A 13546-nucleotide genomic window follows, 5' to 3' on the forward strand; every position below is an offset into this window, starting at 1 on the left:
CATCCATGCGGTATCGATTGCAACAACAAAAAACCCACCACAGTCACTGTAGAGAACACATCATCGTTTATTGGCTGCCATTGCCCGCGCACGACGCCTGAATCATCACGTGGCTGTTTGACCCCAGACGGTTCATCAGCCCAGCGCATAGGCACCCTCTGCTCCGGAATACATTCACAGCCGGGGTTGAGTTTTGAGTATATGGCGTGGATAGACATCTCTATACTTTCCGTACGTGTACATACTGTATACCTAAAGGTTGTGCGTGCACTTGCATAAACCCATATACTGGATTGCATACATAAATAACGCCGTAATATCAGTCATCCCGGACTGTATTCCGCTCACTTTTGCACATGCGTTCCATCTGAGTGTCTTGTTCTGTCATTTACAATGTCCCCCCCCCCCCCACAAACTCCTCCACTCTGTTCTATTGCAGGGCGGTTTTCAGTTTGAGAACAAGGAAAGGCAGCATGAGTGGTGAAAAGCAGACGGCTCTTTCATGCTGTCACGTGTGATCACGACCTTCGTTTGTATTCGCCACGCAGAGATGCACACAGGTACACACAGGTACACACAGAGATATACACAGGTACACACAAAGATCCCCCGTTTAGCCTTAACAGACTGTCGAGGCAAGTGCTGTAACGCGAGCACCTATGAAGGCCGGCACGTCACACAAGAGGGTGGGTGACCTGCACCACGCCCGACCGCCTTTGTCTCCCCAGTGGCGATGTTCACACACGTACAAATACGCACACGCACACACGCAAAGGCGTTCTGGTGAAAACATTTTGCCAAAATCTGCTGGTATCATATTCTTTACCGGAGAGTTTATCGTCACCTGCAACTGAATTCAACAAGATCGTGGACATGAAAGGACTCTGTAACGCTTTCCAACACGCATTTGTCCTCAGAAGTATGTCAATGGACACCATCATCATCATCATAACAACCGACGGTGGCACACCCACGCCAAGTGCGCACGACGTGATATGGGTGCCCCCCTGTAGGCCACACACACCCCAGGGCCCACGACACAGCGACTTCTGCTGGGGAGGGTCTAAGGGAAAACCTTTGATCAATGTGTACGGTCTCAGACTGGCTAAGTCCTTAATAGCAACGCGACTTTATACTGCAGTTGTGTCGTGTATATATCGGCTCATGTTTACGAGAGTTGTCATGCCCCCCCATACCCCGCTACAGATACAGACGTACTGAGCTCACGTGTTAACGCTTTCGACCGTACTCCATCCCGTCTGTAGGTTAACACATTCATGCAACGGTCAGTTGTGTATACATTAACACCCTGCATAGGGCTATTGCCTTAATTTCCCCATATAAATGGGTCCAGTTTTTTTTTCCTTTCGGGAATACAATTATACGTTGTTCCGCAGGCTTCCCCCGGGACACTCACATTACACAACAGCACATCCCGAATCCCTACTCCGTGGATAAAGGGCATTTAAACAAGCAGACACCATGGTCTCTATTGGGAGGGGGGGGGGGTAAGGGGTGAGGGGTCAAAACCTTCCTCCAGTGTAGTGTGGAAAACCCCGGCTCAACAAAGTCCAAGAACGACCAGGGTGAAGTGAGCACCGCCCAGGTCACCCAGGTTTGTTGCAGTTCACGCGTTGACATGCATACATACGTACATGCGTACATGCGTGAATGCGTGCCTACCCGTGTACCTTACACCCACGCAACGCACGCATACATCAGTGTTCGTTCGGCACAAAGACGCGCAGAAACAACTGCGCTTGAATCATTTTCCGGGGAGAGAGTTCTCAAACAGTCAAATGTTTGTCCACTGGCTCATGTCCTGATCACTTTCACGCACGTGAATATAATAATAATAATAATAAAAACACAGTTCCCTACCTATCTCGACTTGGCAAGTAAATGTGAAACGAGCACCTATCCAGAGCCGACGAGTCGAGCGGTGGGAGTCGAAGAGCCAGACCCACTACCGTGGCAGGTATTGCATTTCAGGCCGAGTCAACCCGGGACAGACCCAGGGACCGGTTCGGCTAACGCCAGGGACACGTGATATCCCCAACCGGTCCTGGGTCTCCAAGGCAGTAAAACGCAGCTTCCCTGGGTTCATAGGGCAATGCGCTAACCACGGCGCCAGCGCTCCACACACAAAGATCCCCTCTCCTATGGTCGCACAGATTGTTGCGGTTAGCGGGCAAGGACCATGCCAGGCAGCCTTTGCCCCCGCCCCCCGGTGCTGATGCTTACACACCGCACGAGGTACTCAATTAAGGCCGAGTAGACCTACACACGGGACACACACACACGCAGGCGAGTGCAACTGCTGTCCGTATTCGATGGTTCTGATGCTTGAGTCAAGTTAATCCGGCCGGGCTCGTGTCTCCGTCAACAAGACTCGGGCTGAGACCCTGCCAAGTCACATGCGGCAACGCAGCGCAAACTTCTGCCCAGGCAGAGGTGTGCTGCTGCTGCCAAAGCGACATTTTAAGAACCTGGGCACTGCCCCACCCCCCCCTAGCCACTGAACTAGCTGCCTCCCTTAAAAAAGTGGTCTTGGACAAAGCATCGTCCGGTCACCCACGAAAAATCCACAACAATAACTACACATAATAACCACGGGCTTGGCGTGGTCCAGCAGCCAGGCGATAAGACCACTCACTGGGTCACATTGACTCCGGCACTATGCAAACCCAATGTAACCCGTCCAGAGCAGGCACGATTATTCGAGTAAATCAATGAATGAACATTAAAATGATAATCGACAATCTTTTACGTCAATTACTCGGGCCAATAAAGAAAAATGTGGGGGGGGGGGGGTGGAGGCGTCCCCTATAAGCCACACCCAATTACATCATCACCCCACACCCATTACCTCCCGTCCAGTGGCACACGTAAAAAATAAACAGACGGTAACGATATTTCCCGCCCCCAACAAATGTCATGTTAAGCGACGAGTCGAGCAACCAAATCGATAACCCGTGGAGCGAACGGCTATCGCGGCTCCAACCCGACCTCGTGCCTTGGGCAAGTGCGGCAGTGACCGCTGCTACAGCTGCCCAAGCATCGCCGCCGGTGGCAACTCAGGGGGGGAGGGGGGGGGGGGCATGGCCTCGCTGTGGCACAATGCGGAGGTCTCGGAGGCACGAGCCGCAGTGGAAGCGTCTTGCAAGTGGTCTCGCGTTAAACTGGTTAAAGCCACCCCCGAACCTTCCTGGTTGGGCCGGGATGGTCCTGGGGTCCAGAATTATTGGGGTACAAAAAAGAATCGTGATTTTCACCACCACCTCCCTGTTTTAAAACGATCTGGCCTCACGCTCGAATATGCAGGGGGGTAAAGGTTTGGGGGGGGGGGGCTACCAGAGTCGTGGGTGGGGCTTAATAATAGTGGGTGGGGCTTAAAAACGGTGGGCGGTGCCAACGACAGGTAGAGCAAGGAGGCTGCTCACCGAGTGGATGGGACCAGTGATTTAATGGGGGCATGACGATGTGAAAGCGGCTGGGGCGAACGGAAGGACGGCTGGCTTCCCAGGTTCAACGTGCGTCCCGATTGAACCTCCCAGAAATGTGCGTGGCTTCCCACGAGGGCTGAGTTGTTCCTCAACCCTCGGACGAGGGAAATTAAAAAGGGCAGCAGCAGCAGCCTTTGAAAAATAAAATAAAACACAAGTTCGTTGTTTTTCAGTGTCTCCATAAGTTTCATTGGGCAATAGAAATCCACAGAAGCCGCCGCACGTTTAGTTACTAAAAGTATCCACCCCCGCCCCCCAACAACCCCCCACCCCCTTGCTGCCGAGCTTACGTGAGCTTAAATATCGGGGGATTTTCGCTTGGACGTTCTTACAAAAAATAATACGTTTTGGTGGAAATACTTTATATGGCTTCCGCGGATTTCTTTCACGACGAGTTTTAATTCTTGGGCGGCTGAAACTGTTGTTTGCTGCCAGCCTCATGCCTATGTACATCACCTCGTCACAGTCTGAGCCTTGTGCAAAAACAACGTTCATTCCTCTTGTTCTCTTTATATAATATATCTTTGCATGCAAAGTTTGGCTATATATAGTGCAAAAAAACCCCAAAGTAATAAATACATCTGATTTAAATATGTATAAAATGTGTTCATCCAGGAAAAGCCTTATTGAGACCCAAGACTCATGAGGCTCCTGCTTTTCACATGGTTGGCCAACTTCTCTTTCGATCAATTTCTTTCGTGGGAGAAAACCAGAGACCAGAGAAAACCCACAGAATATGCAAGAAGATAATGCACAAACTTTGCCATTCAGCTAAACCAAAAACCCTGCCTCTTGAAGACAGGCAGCTCAATGTCCTGCTCGTCTCACACAGGTTCCATCTCTGTGTGATCCACCCATCCTACTGGCAAGTTGCTGGATCACATGTGCGCGCCATCGCACTCGGCTAAAACCTCGTCATGTCCATGATGCACCGGGGCAATTTTGGAGCACAAGCGTTGATGGAAATTGTCTAAACTATTTGATGAACGTCCATGGACATGCAGAGCAGACAACCTGCAGTGGTCAAGTGACCTCTGGAAGTTGCCCATCCTCAAAAGATGCCCATCCTCAATTGGGGGCAGCAGCCATCTAACCAGTCCAGATTATGGCAACTGCATCGTTGGCATTATTTACAACGAAAGATAGCGCGGCAATTTATAATCGGTGACGATTGCACGAACATTGTCCTCGCGCGTCATGGCCTTGAGGGAGGGATACGATGAGCCATCGATGCGGATTCCTCGACGAACACAGATTCTCTCACGCTCACGACACATGCGTCGGGTCGCGACACGTGACGATCGCGTCCAATTCACGTGCACCCTGCGAATAGTTCGTGGCAACTGTGTATACGCGACAGATGCCACACATGCACCACATCCGTAAACAAAAAACAATCGCTTGTCGAATCGTGATCCTGGAATCGTGATGAGCCGTCCCTAATCGCCGAGGCATTGAGTCGTTGCAGACTGATTATGGTTGCCACCTCTGAGGTACAAACAGCCGGAGCATATCATGGGAAGAAGACACATCTCACACTGCAGGAAGACGGCCAAACCACGTGTAAATATGGTCTCTTGAGTGGCGCATGATTATTATTATGGAACTGACAAAGACCTGGACTTTTAATGTCATGGGAGGACTTACACATTTTTCAGGACAGAAGATGTCCTGAGGAAACTGGGGACAGGTGGCAACCCTAATCCTGACCCGTAGGCGGCCCAGCGAAGGCCCAATTTCGCTACTGCCGATCGCCGGCGCCGTCCACGACGGCGTTATCTTCCTGCAGGAGCCAGACGCCGGAGACGCGTGGCTGGATGGCGGCATCGAGCGCAGCGTCGGTATCCGTGGCCCCATAGGATGGCCCCGTGGGGCCCGGCGTCTCCCCGAGCTCCTCCTCGTCCTCCTCCTCCGCTCTCCCGCCGTTGATCACCTCCAACAGCATGGCCGCCTGGTAGGTCTGCGCCAGAGCATGTCGCGTAAAAGAAACGTCTGCGACGTTAGCTTGAATTTGCCTTGCGTCTAAATTCAACAAGGTATATGCCACCGCAGTGTGGCGGTCAGCACACTGGGTTCGCACGCTGGGTTCGCCAGTTCAATCTCCCAGCACGGCAATTAAAACAATGGGCAAGTTTCTTAAAATCCATTTAGTAGCGTAATTGGGTACACCACAATCGATACGTGCGTGGTGGGGTGAAGCGTGGTGGGGTGAAGCGTGGTGGGGTGAAGCGTGGTGGGGTGAAGCGTGGGGATTCCCATCTCTTCTTTCAAGCTACCTGGCCGTCGTGAACGAGTGAGCCAGAATACGCTCGAGAGGATCTCTCAAGAGAGCTCCCTTGAGTGAAGGCCTTTCTGCCAGCAGTGGCGCGAGTAAGAAATTGCAGCGATGCACCTTTATCTTGTACCTTACGTGATATAGGCAGCCTCTCCTTACCTAGATTCCCTCCCGGGTTCACTGGGGCAAGGCATCCCAGGCGAGAGGGGAGGGCAGGGGATCAGGCCTCCCAGCCTATACTGTTAGTGATGAAGGCGTCGGCCATGATTGAGGTCAATGGATAAGTAGCAACATACAACCATGTTGCAAACCAGAAACAACGATGGTTGTAGTGTTTAACGATGGATATTTAGCAATATTTGAAGAACACAACAAATGTGCAAAAAAGTTGAAATGCTTCTTTTCCACTTTCAGGATGGATATTGTGGCCTCCTCACAGTGGTGGGATGTAAACTGTCTGACCTGGTACACAGGAGGTCGTGGCTTCGATCCCGACCCTGACGCCTGCTGTATAATAAGAGTCAGCGTGTCTCTCTCTCTCTGTGGTCGCATGGATTTTCCTCAGAGTCTTCCGGTTTTTCCCTCCACATTTAGAAACATGTGTTTAGAGTATTTGGCTACTACAAATTCCCACATGATAAGCCACTTCATTGGCGTATCATTTGTGGCCAGGTCACTTCTGAAAAAGAGTTATATAGCTCAGTGAGGATTACCAGGTAAAATACAAAGTTTAGTTTAAACGAAAAACCAGGAGCCTCCGGCACCGCTGACAAGAATGCAGAGGTTGAAAACAGGTTTTAATTCCTTACCCGTACCCGTACCCGGCCGCACCAGGGTCGCAAACGGGTACCCGTACCCGATAGCCGGCCGGGTACAGGTAGCCGGGAATCGGGTAGGGTACGGGTATCGGGTACCCGATTGCGACCTCTGGGATGAAGCCATGTTGCAGGCGCGGGTGGGTTGATTCTAGGAACTTGAATTGTGAGAAGAGACAAGACGTTGGGAAATGAGTGACAAACGGTTACTCACCAGTGACTCACGTACTACCCGTACCCGTACTCGGCCACACCATGGTCGCAAAAGGGTACCCGTACCCGGCTGGGTACGGGTAGCCGGGTATCAGGTAGGGTACGGGTATCGGGTACCCGGTTGCGACCTCTGCAAGAATGGGGCAGGGCGAGCGTGGAGGGAGAGCGAAAGGGGATTGGAAGGGGGGGTGGAAGGGAAAGTGGAAGGGGAGCTGAAGCGGGGCCAAAGAGAGGGCGGAAGGGGAACGGAGGGAAGAGCGGAGGGGGAGTGGAAGGGAGAGGGGAGGGGAGTGAAAGCGATCGGCGCGTACCGGTGAGGAGGGCGCGTAGGCAACGCCGTCGTTCGAGATCGAGTCCTCCGCAGGCTGTCGGGAGGCGCTCTGCGGAAACCCACAGAAATCAAAACGTGAGGTGGATTTCTGGTGCAGGTGCCAGTGTTGGTGCATGTGCCAGTGTTGGTGCAGGTGCCAGTGTTGGGTGCATGTGCCAGTGTTGGTGTAGGTGCTAGTGTTGGTGCAGGTGCCAGTGTTGGTGCAGGTGCCAGTGTTGGTGCATGTGCCAGTGTTAGTGTAGGTGCTAGTGTTGGTGCAGGTGCTAGTGTTGGGTGCATGTGCCAGTGTTGGTGTAGGTGCCAGTGTTGGTGCAGGTGCCAGTGTTGATGCTCACCTGGTTGATGTGGATGCTGCAGTACTTAAAGTAGCCAAAGAAGGATCGTCCAATGCAGACGGTGACCGTCAGGAGCAGCACGACGAACGTGAAGATGGTGATGTGGCTTCTGGGCCCTGCGGCGTTGACGACGCGCACAAGAGGAGGAGACAAAGACAACGGTATACCCCCCCCCCCCCATGTAGCCTACACAGACTGTTGGGGCAAGTGTTATGAGAGAACCGGTGAAGGCCGTCACGGCGCATGAGGGGGTGGTGTGGCCAGTGCCACACCTGGCCGACCTTGCCTCCCCAGTGCTGGTGTTTACACAACACATCAGGTACTCATTTACGGCTGAGTCGACCTATGAGACCTCATGATCTGTTCAGATATTCACTGATGTTAGCCATGGCCCGGAATCAAACTTAGTTACTAGATGGATTTGAGAACCACGACACTCCTGCTCCACACACACACAAATGGACACAGCTCAACACGCAACACAATGATTGCATTATTTTAGTTGTTTTCGCATCGGAGGTGGCGGAGGAGGCGAGTGGCGACAGTGACGAGTGGCGACAGTGATGAGTGGCGGTGGTGGTGAGTGGCGACGGAGGTGAGTGGCGGTGGTGGTGAGTGGCGGTGGTGGTGAGTGGCGGCGGAGGTGAGTGGCGGTGGTGGTGAGTGGCGGTGGAGGTGAGTGGCGGTGGTGGTGAGTGGCGACGGTGCTGAGCGGCGGCAGTGGTGAGCGGCGGCGGGAGGGAGGCTGGGGTGCGGCACGCACCGAGACGCAGCACCGAGTAGAAGAGGAGCCAGCAGATGCAGAGGATGGGCGCCGCCACCACCTGGTTCACGGCGGCCGAGTGGATCTGCCGGTTGAGCTTGGCCGGCATGTAGGCGTAGTAGATGTTATAGCGATCCACCATGTGCTTGAGCAGGATGTAGATGAGGCCTGCAGAGCACGGAGCCCGTCAGTGGCTGCTGTCAGCGAGCGCTTACCGAGCACGCGGCGTGTGCGGATCAAAAATCGTCGCGCCTGTAAGAATCGGCTCATCTCAAATCGTGCACGTCGGATGCAATTGGTACAAGTAATCTTTCCAGCGACCGAAGCAATCAAAATTAGACGGAGCTCTAGACGGTGCCCCTTTCGAGAGTATTTTGGGGGGAGGGGGGGCTGTGTGGTGGGGGGGTGGGTGGCACTGACCGAAGAGGAGGATGATGGGACACGTGATGCTGTAGGTCATGACGACGGTGAGCACGGACATCATCCAGGCGTACGCCTGCCCGAACTGGAACTCGTACGCTTGCTCCTGCGCCGTCGGAAAGGGTGCGGTGAAGCGGGTGGGAGAGGCACGGCAGTCGGATTGCCATAATAATAATAATAACCACGCGTGTCCCATATTTATCGCCGTATGGTTAGGGTGGTTGCGTGGGTGACATTATGATTGTGCTTGTTTACCCAGGAAAGCCTCACGACTCTTTTTCGGGAGGGCCCTGCCAGTGTCTTTGCCGTAGGGCGCGATGATTGCTACGTATAATTAGAAATGATTCGCGGGTACATTTTCAAATTTGGACCACGATGTCGGCGCACAGTGGTGACCTGCTCTTGCGAGCGACGCCACGGGCTTCTGAACACACCGCAGTGCTGACCTGAGCGGCCACTCGATTCGAACCGTCAACTTTCTGCAACAAGCGGCGAAAGTGCAACCACTAGGCCATGCCACCGCCATATATGGTGGTGGTGGTGGCGTGAAGGTGGTTGTTGTTTTGTGGGTGACGTATGGGCGAATGACACGGAGTGGTTATCGCAATTGCGTAGGCGACGTGGAGCGGGTGTGGTCAGTCCTGTGGACGACCGTGGCGGTTGTGCGAGTGACGTACGGCAGCCGTGGCATTGACGGATGGGCAATGTGATGCTGCTGTGGTAGTTGCAGCAGCTGCTCGGGCGACAGGCAGCTGTTGCGACCGCATGGGGCGTCGTGGTGGCGAGATGTTAACTCCCTCGCCTGGTATGCAGGAGGTCGTGGGTTCAATCCAGATGCCTACACCTGCATATTTGGGGTTTGCATGTCTTCCTCCCCGTGGTTGCGTGGATTTTTCTCCGGGTCCTCCGGTTTCTCCCTCCGCATTTAGAATCAACATCACGCGAGTATTTAGCTGCTAAAAAGTGTCCACGTGGTAATGCCACCTTGTTGAGCAATCATTTGGTCGGGTCGCTTTTTAACAAGAGCTACGTAGCTCAGTGGGCGGTCGTGTCGCGGGTAATTGCGTGTGAGCACCTGCTTGACGTTCTTGCGCTCGGCCTTCGATCGGGCCCAGCAGAGCCTCAGCGCGTACAGGAGGAGCCCCGGCACCCGCAGCAGCTCCATGGCCGTGCCGATGAACGCCGACGTGATGACGTAATTCACGAAGAAGGCGCCGTTGTCCGGCAGGAAGACGCACCTGGAGCGGGCGGCAGTGCGGGGTCGTGGAGGGAACGGCAGCGATCGTCCCGAGTGGCAGGCGAAAGACGCGGACAGGCAGGGAGAGACAGAGACATCACAAGCGGGTGAGATGAGAGAACACAACCATGGGCAGCACCACGATTTTGGACAAACCTGTGGGTAAGTACTAATAACGCATTTACTATGAGCAACCCGTTTAGTGCATTCGTCAGTGGCGCCTTGCTGCGGCAATGGCAGAGTAACGGAGCTCTGTCTGGCCAATGGCAACAGAGTTTATTCTTCACGTGAGCTTCATTAACAATGCAAGTGGCTGACAAAGCTCACGACCTCGGTAGACGCGTGACTCAGGTCTGTGATTTGATTGGAAGTTGCTACCCCAGTCTCCCACTAGGGGGCGCAGCGGTCAGATTCGTCCATCGGGGGCACAAATCAACTTGAGAACCGGCGATGAAAAATGGACGATGTGTTTTCTACTGCAGAGTGGAAACCGAGCGGAGGCAAAAGGAAGCAGCGGAAGAGACGTCAAGCGGTGGGACGACGTCGCGTAAGCTCAGAGGCCACTGCTGTACGAGAGCAGCTCAAGTTCATGTATTAGGTGTAGCCCTGTGAGCCATTCGGCTCTTGAATCAGGTGCAACCCCAACAAATAAAAAACAAAAACATGAACAAGAAAACATCTTAAAGTGACTATGTGCAAACAGAAAATCCAAGAAAAGACAGCAAAATATTGCAGAAAAAGCACCGTACACCAACACTGTGTGCAAAAATCACAGTGGGATGCAAGTCAAACAACAACAACAACCACAAGACAACTTAGATTAAGGCCATCAGTCTAATTCTGTACTACAACAAACAAACATGGCCAAACCAAAAACACTTTTCGAAAATCACCAAAATAAAGCCATAAAAGCAATGAAACAGTACAGGTCATAGGAACTGTGACCGAATTTTCCCAATAAACGACGTAAACAACATGTACTACCAAACTCTGCAGCCATAGCTGTCTGCATGAGTCACTCCACAACAGTAGGAGCATCAGTCGGAGTATCAACATTTTTCAATGCACCTTTAAGATCAGCGCACTAAATGAAAACACAGATCATACTTTGCAGCGATCATCCGGAGCGAAACAATGTATTTTAGGCCACTAAATTGCAGCGGCAGCTATGGGTGTACAACTCCTCTAGAGCAGTTTTGAGTGGGGAGAGAATGGAATATGGGCGAAAATGGTGGACGCCTTTGCCCAGCAGTGGGAAGTTACAGGCCGACTACAACACAAGCAACAACAACGTGAAATGATGCGGCAGCTGCTGCTGGTTGGCGATTGCCAAGTGGCCCAGTGCAACGCTTCTGCTAGAGAGAAAGGGGGGCACGGAGGGGGCGATGAGAGAAAGAGGCAGGGGTGTTTGATAACAAATCGGCAAGCCTCAATACAAACCACGACGACCACCGCCCATCGCTAAGTGTTGGTGCCAGCATGCAATGGCTCAGCACTGACTGGAGGAGCTGATGAGTGGTTTTCTTTATGTCAGTGTGTACGTATGTTGAACTTCTTTGGCACCGTACGTAGCCAACCGTGCTAATCGGAGGTGCGGGGGAAGGACAACACACTTTGGGTCTCTGTGCGAGTAGTCTGTGTGTGTGTATACAGGGTACTTAAAATTGTTTTAACACTTATATGAGACTATCGTTTTTAATGGGAAAAAGAACGGACAATACACTGTAACATGATAACAAATTGTATGTTAATAGCTTCAAAAAGTCTCCACTTGTTCGTCATCATTGTCAACACGCGCCTGGAATCGTCTCCAGAGCCCGGAGGCACATTTATCGTGGTATTTTTGCAAATTCTCAAAAGTGTTAACATTGTTTGAAGCACCCCGTACGTAGCCAACCGTGCTAATCGGAGGTGTGGGGGAAGGACAACTCTGTGTGAGTAGTCTATGTGTGTAATATTGGGTCTTTCGGTAAAGTCACGTAGATAGGTTCAAAGAAAATAACAAAAATAAGAAAAACTACGACGTTTCGTTCGCAACACAAGCAATCGTCATCAGGAGAAAAAATAGCTGTGCTAATGACGATTCTTGTGTTGGAATCGAAGCGTCGTAGTTTTTGTTATTTTTTGTTATTTTCTTTGAACATATCTATGTGACTTTATATGTGTATATTGAACTTCTTTCGCACCGTACGTCGGCAACCGTGCTAATCGGAGGTGTGGGGGAAGGACGCGTTGCACCTTGCCGGCGAGGATTCAGATCAAACGCTCGTGTACTCACTCGAAACGGACCGAGCCCTGTTCCAGGAAATCCTTGTCGAACAGCCAGCGGAAGAACACGTTGAGGCTGTGACGACACACGTGAGAGAGTGGCCACACACACACACCACAAAGACATAAGTAAAACAACAGCCTCCATTCGCACACTCAGTGGCGGTAACCGTCACCACTGCGCTTGCGTGTGATCTTGACAATGCTCAGCTGCTTTTGTCGATGTTAAACTGAATCAGGTACTCACTTATCACTGAGCATATCAAGGGGAGGCCCAGGACAAGTTCAGATACTGCTCGCCACTCAACGTTAGCCGTGATCGGGTATTGAACTCGTGTTGCCTGGGTTTAAAACGCAGTGCAATTACCACTAACACCCACGACGCCACACTTGCATGCCTGCCCTGCACACACACCATGACATCTTAGACTAACAGTGTGCGGGAGATGCACGTACACTTAAAAAAAAAACAATGATTATTATTCCGCTATGCATTCAAAGTGAGTGGCACGCTTCATGACGTTCTTAGACAGGAGACCACATGGCCGGTTTGTTCAGTGGCATCATCGACACGCATTGGCCCCGGCTCATATCGGCATTGCCCCCTCCCCGCTGCTCTCGCGCGGCTCAGAAGCAGCGGCCGGTAGCTATCGAGCGTGCGAAGGCGGTGCAACTGCACCGGGGGGGGGGGTCGGGGGACCCACAGACTGGGCGGGGCGGGTTGAACCGGAGGTGAGGGGGCAATTTTAATTCCTCTCTCCAGGGCCCACGCCAAACGCTCTATGCGGCTGTCGAGAAGCGCGTCGAAAAAAAAGGCCCCATAATTTGACAACGTGAAACGAACGAAAGTTCCTTTCCTTCGTGGGGTGATATCTGGGACAAAACGCGGCGGCGAGTGCGGTCGGCTGTGGCGGGGGTGGCGTCAGAGTGCGCGGAGTTCGTGCCGTTAAGTGGCATGACTCGTGTCGGGCTCAACTTGCTGTGTGGCTAAAAATTGCCTGATGAGTGGAAATGGCTGATAAAACCCCTGTTTGGTTATGGCTCCACAAACGTTGTAATGTGTGTACAGCAAGTCGCACGCCAGAAAATCAGGGCTGTTGAAGTTACTGATTGACCACCGTTTCGCCATCGCTGGGCCTTGATAACAAAGGTCGTTTGTCCTCCGCGATTACGAAGTTACGTTTCACTGCGAGATGACGCCTGGCGGTCACAAGGTGACGTCCAACGTGATGACGCCGTCGGAAGAGTCGGGAAGGGACGGCGCGCATGCCTCCACCGCCAGAGGGCAGACTTCGAGGAAAACTAATTTTAGCACTGGTTTTTTTTTACAAGTTTGCCAATTTTTTTATCACGTAAGTCTGCAAAAGCAACACGGCGTTATTC

At 52.4% G+C, this 13546-nt stretch overlaps 1 protein-coding gene across 1 annotated transcript in view; it reads right to left on the bottom strand.

The window, feature by feature from the left end:
- Positions 1-49: 49 nt before the first annotated feature.
- The window catches only part of LOC144720012 (mechanosensitive cation channel TMEM63B-like), a 49084-nt gene continuing 35587 nt past the window's right edge, over positions 50-13546 (bottom strand). Inside the window, exons 18-24 of the mRNA XM_078596428.1 lie at positions 12174-12239; positions 9734-9896; positions 8659-8764; positions 8239-8406; positions 7476-7591; positions 7121-7189; positions 50-5466 (exon numbers count right to left, since the gene is read on the bottom strand). Coding sequence (XP_078452554.1) covers positions 5248-5466; positions 7121-7189; positions 7476-7591; positions 8239-8406; positions 8659-8764; positions 9734-9896; positions 12174-12239 — 907 coding nt within the window. The 3' untranslated portion in view covers positions 50-5247. The remainder of the gene's footprint in view (positions 5467-7120; positions 7190-7475; positions 7592-8238; positions 8407-8658; positions 8765-9733; positions 9897-12173; positions 12240-13546) is intronic.

This window comes from Lampetra planeri, chromosome 7 (genome assembly GCF_965212315.1).
Source record: "Lampetra planeri chromosome 7, kcLamPlan1.2.h2, whole genome shotgun sequence".
NCBI classification, from domain to species: domain Eukaryota; kingdom Metazoa; phylum Chordata; class Hyperoartia; order Petromyzontiformes; family Petromyzontidae; genus Lampetra; species Lampetra planeri.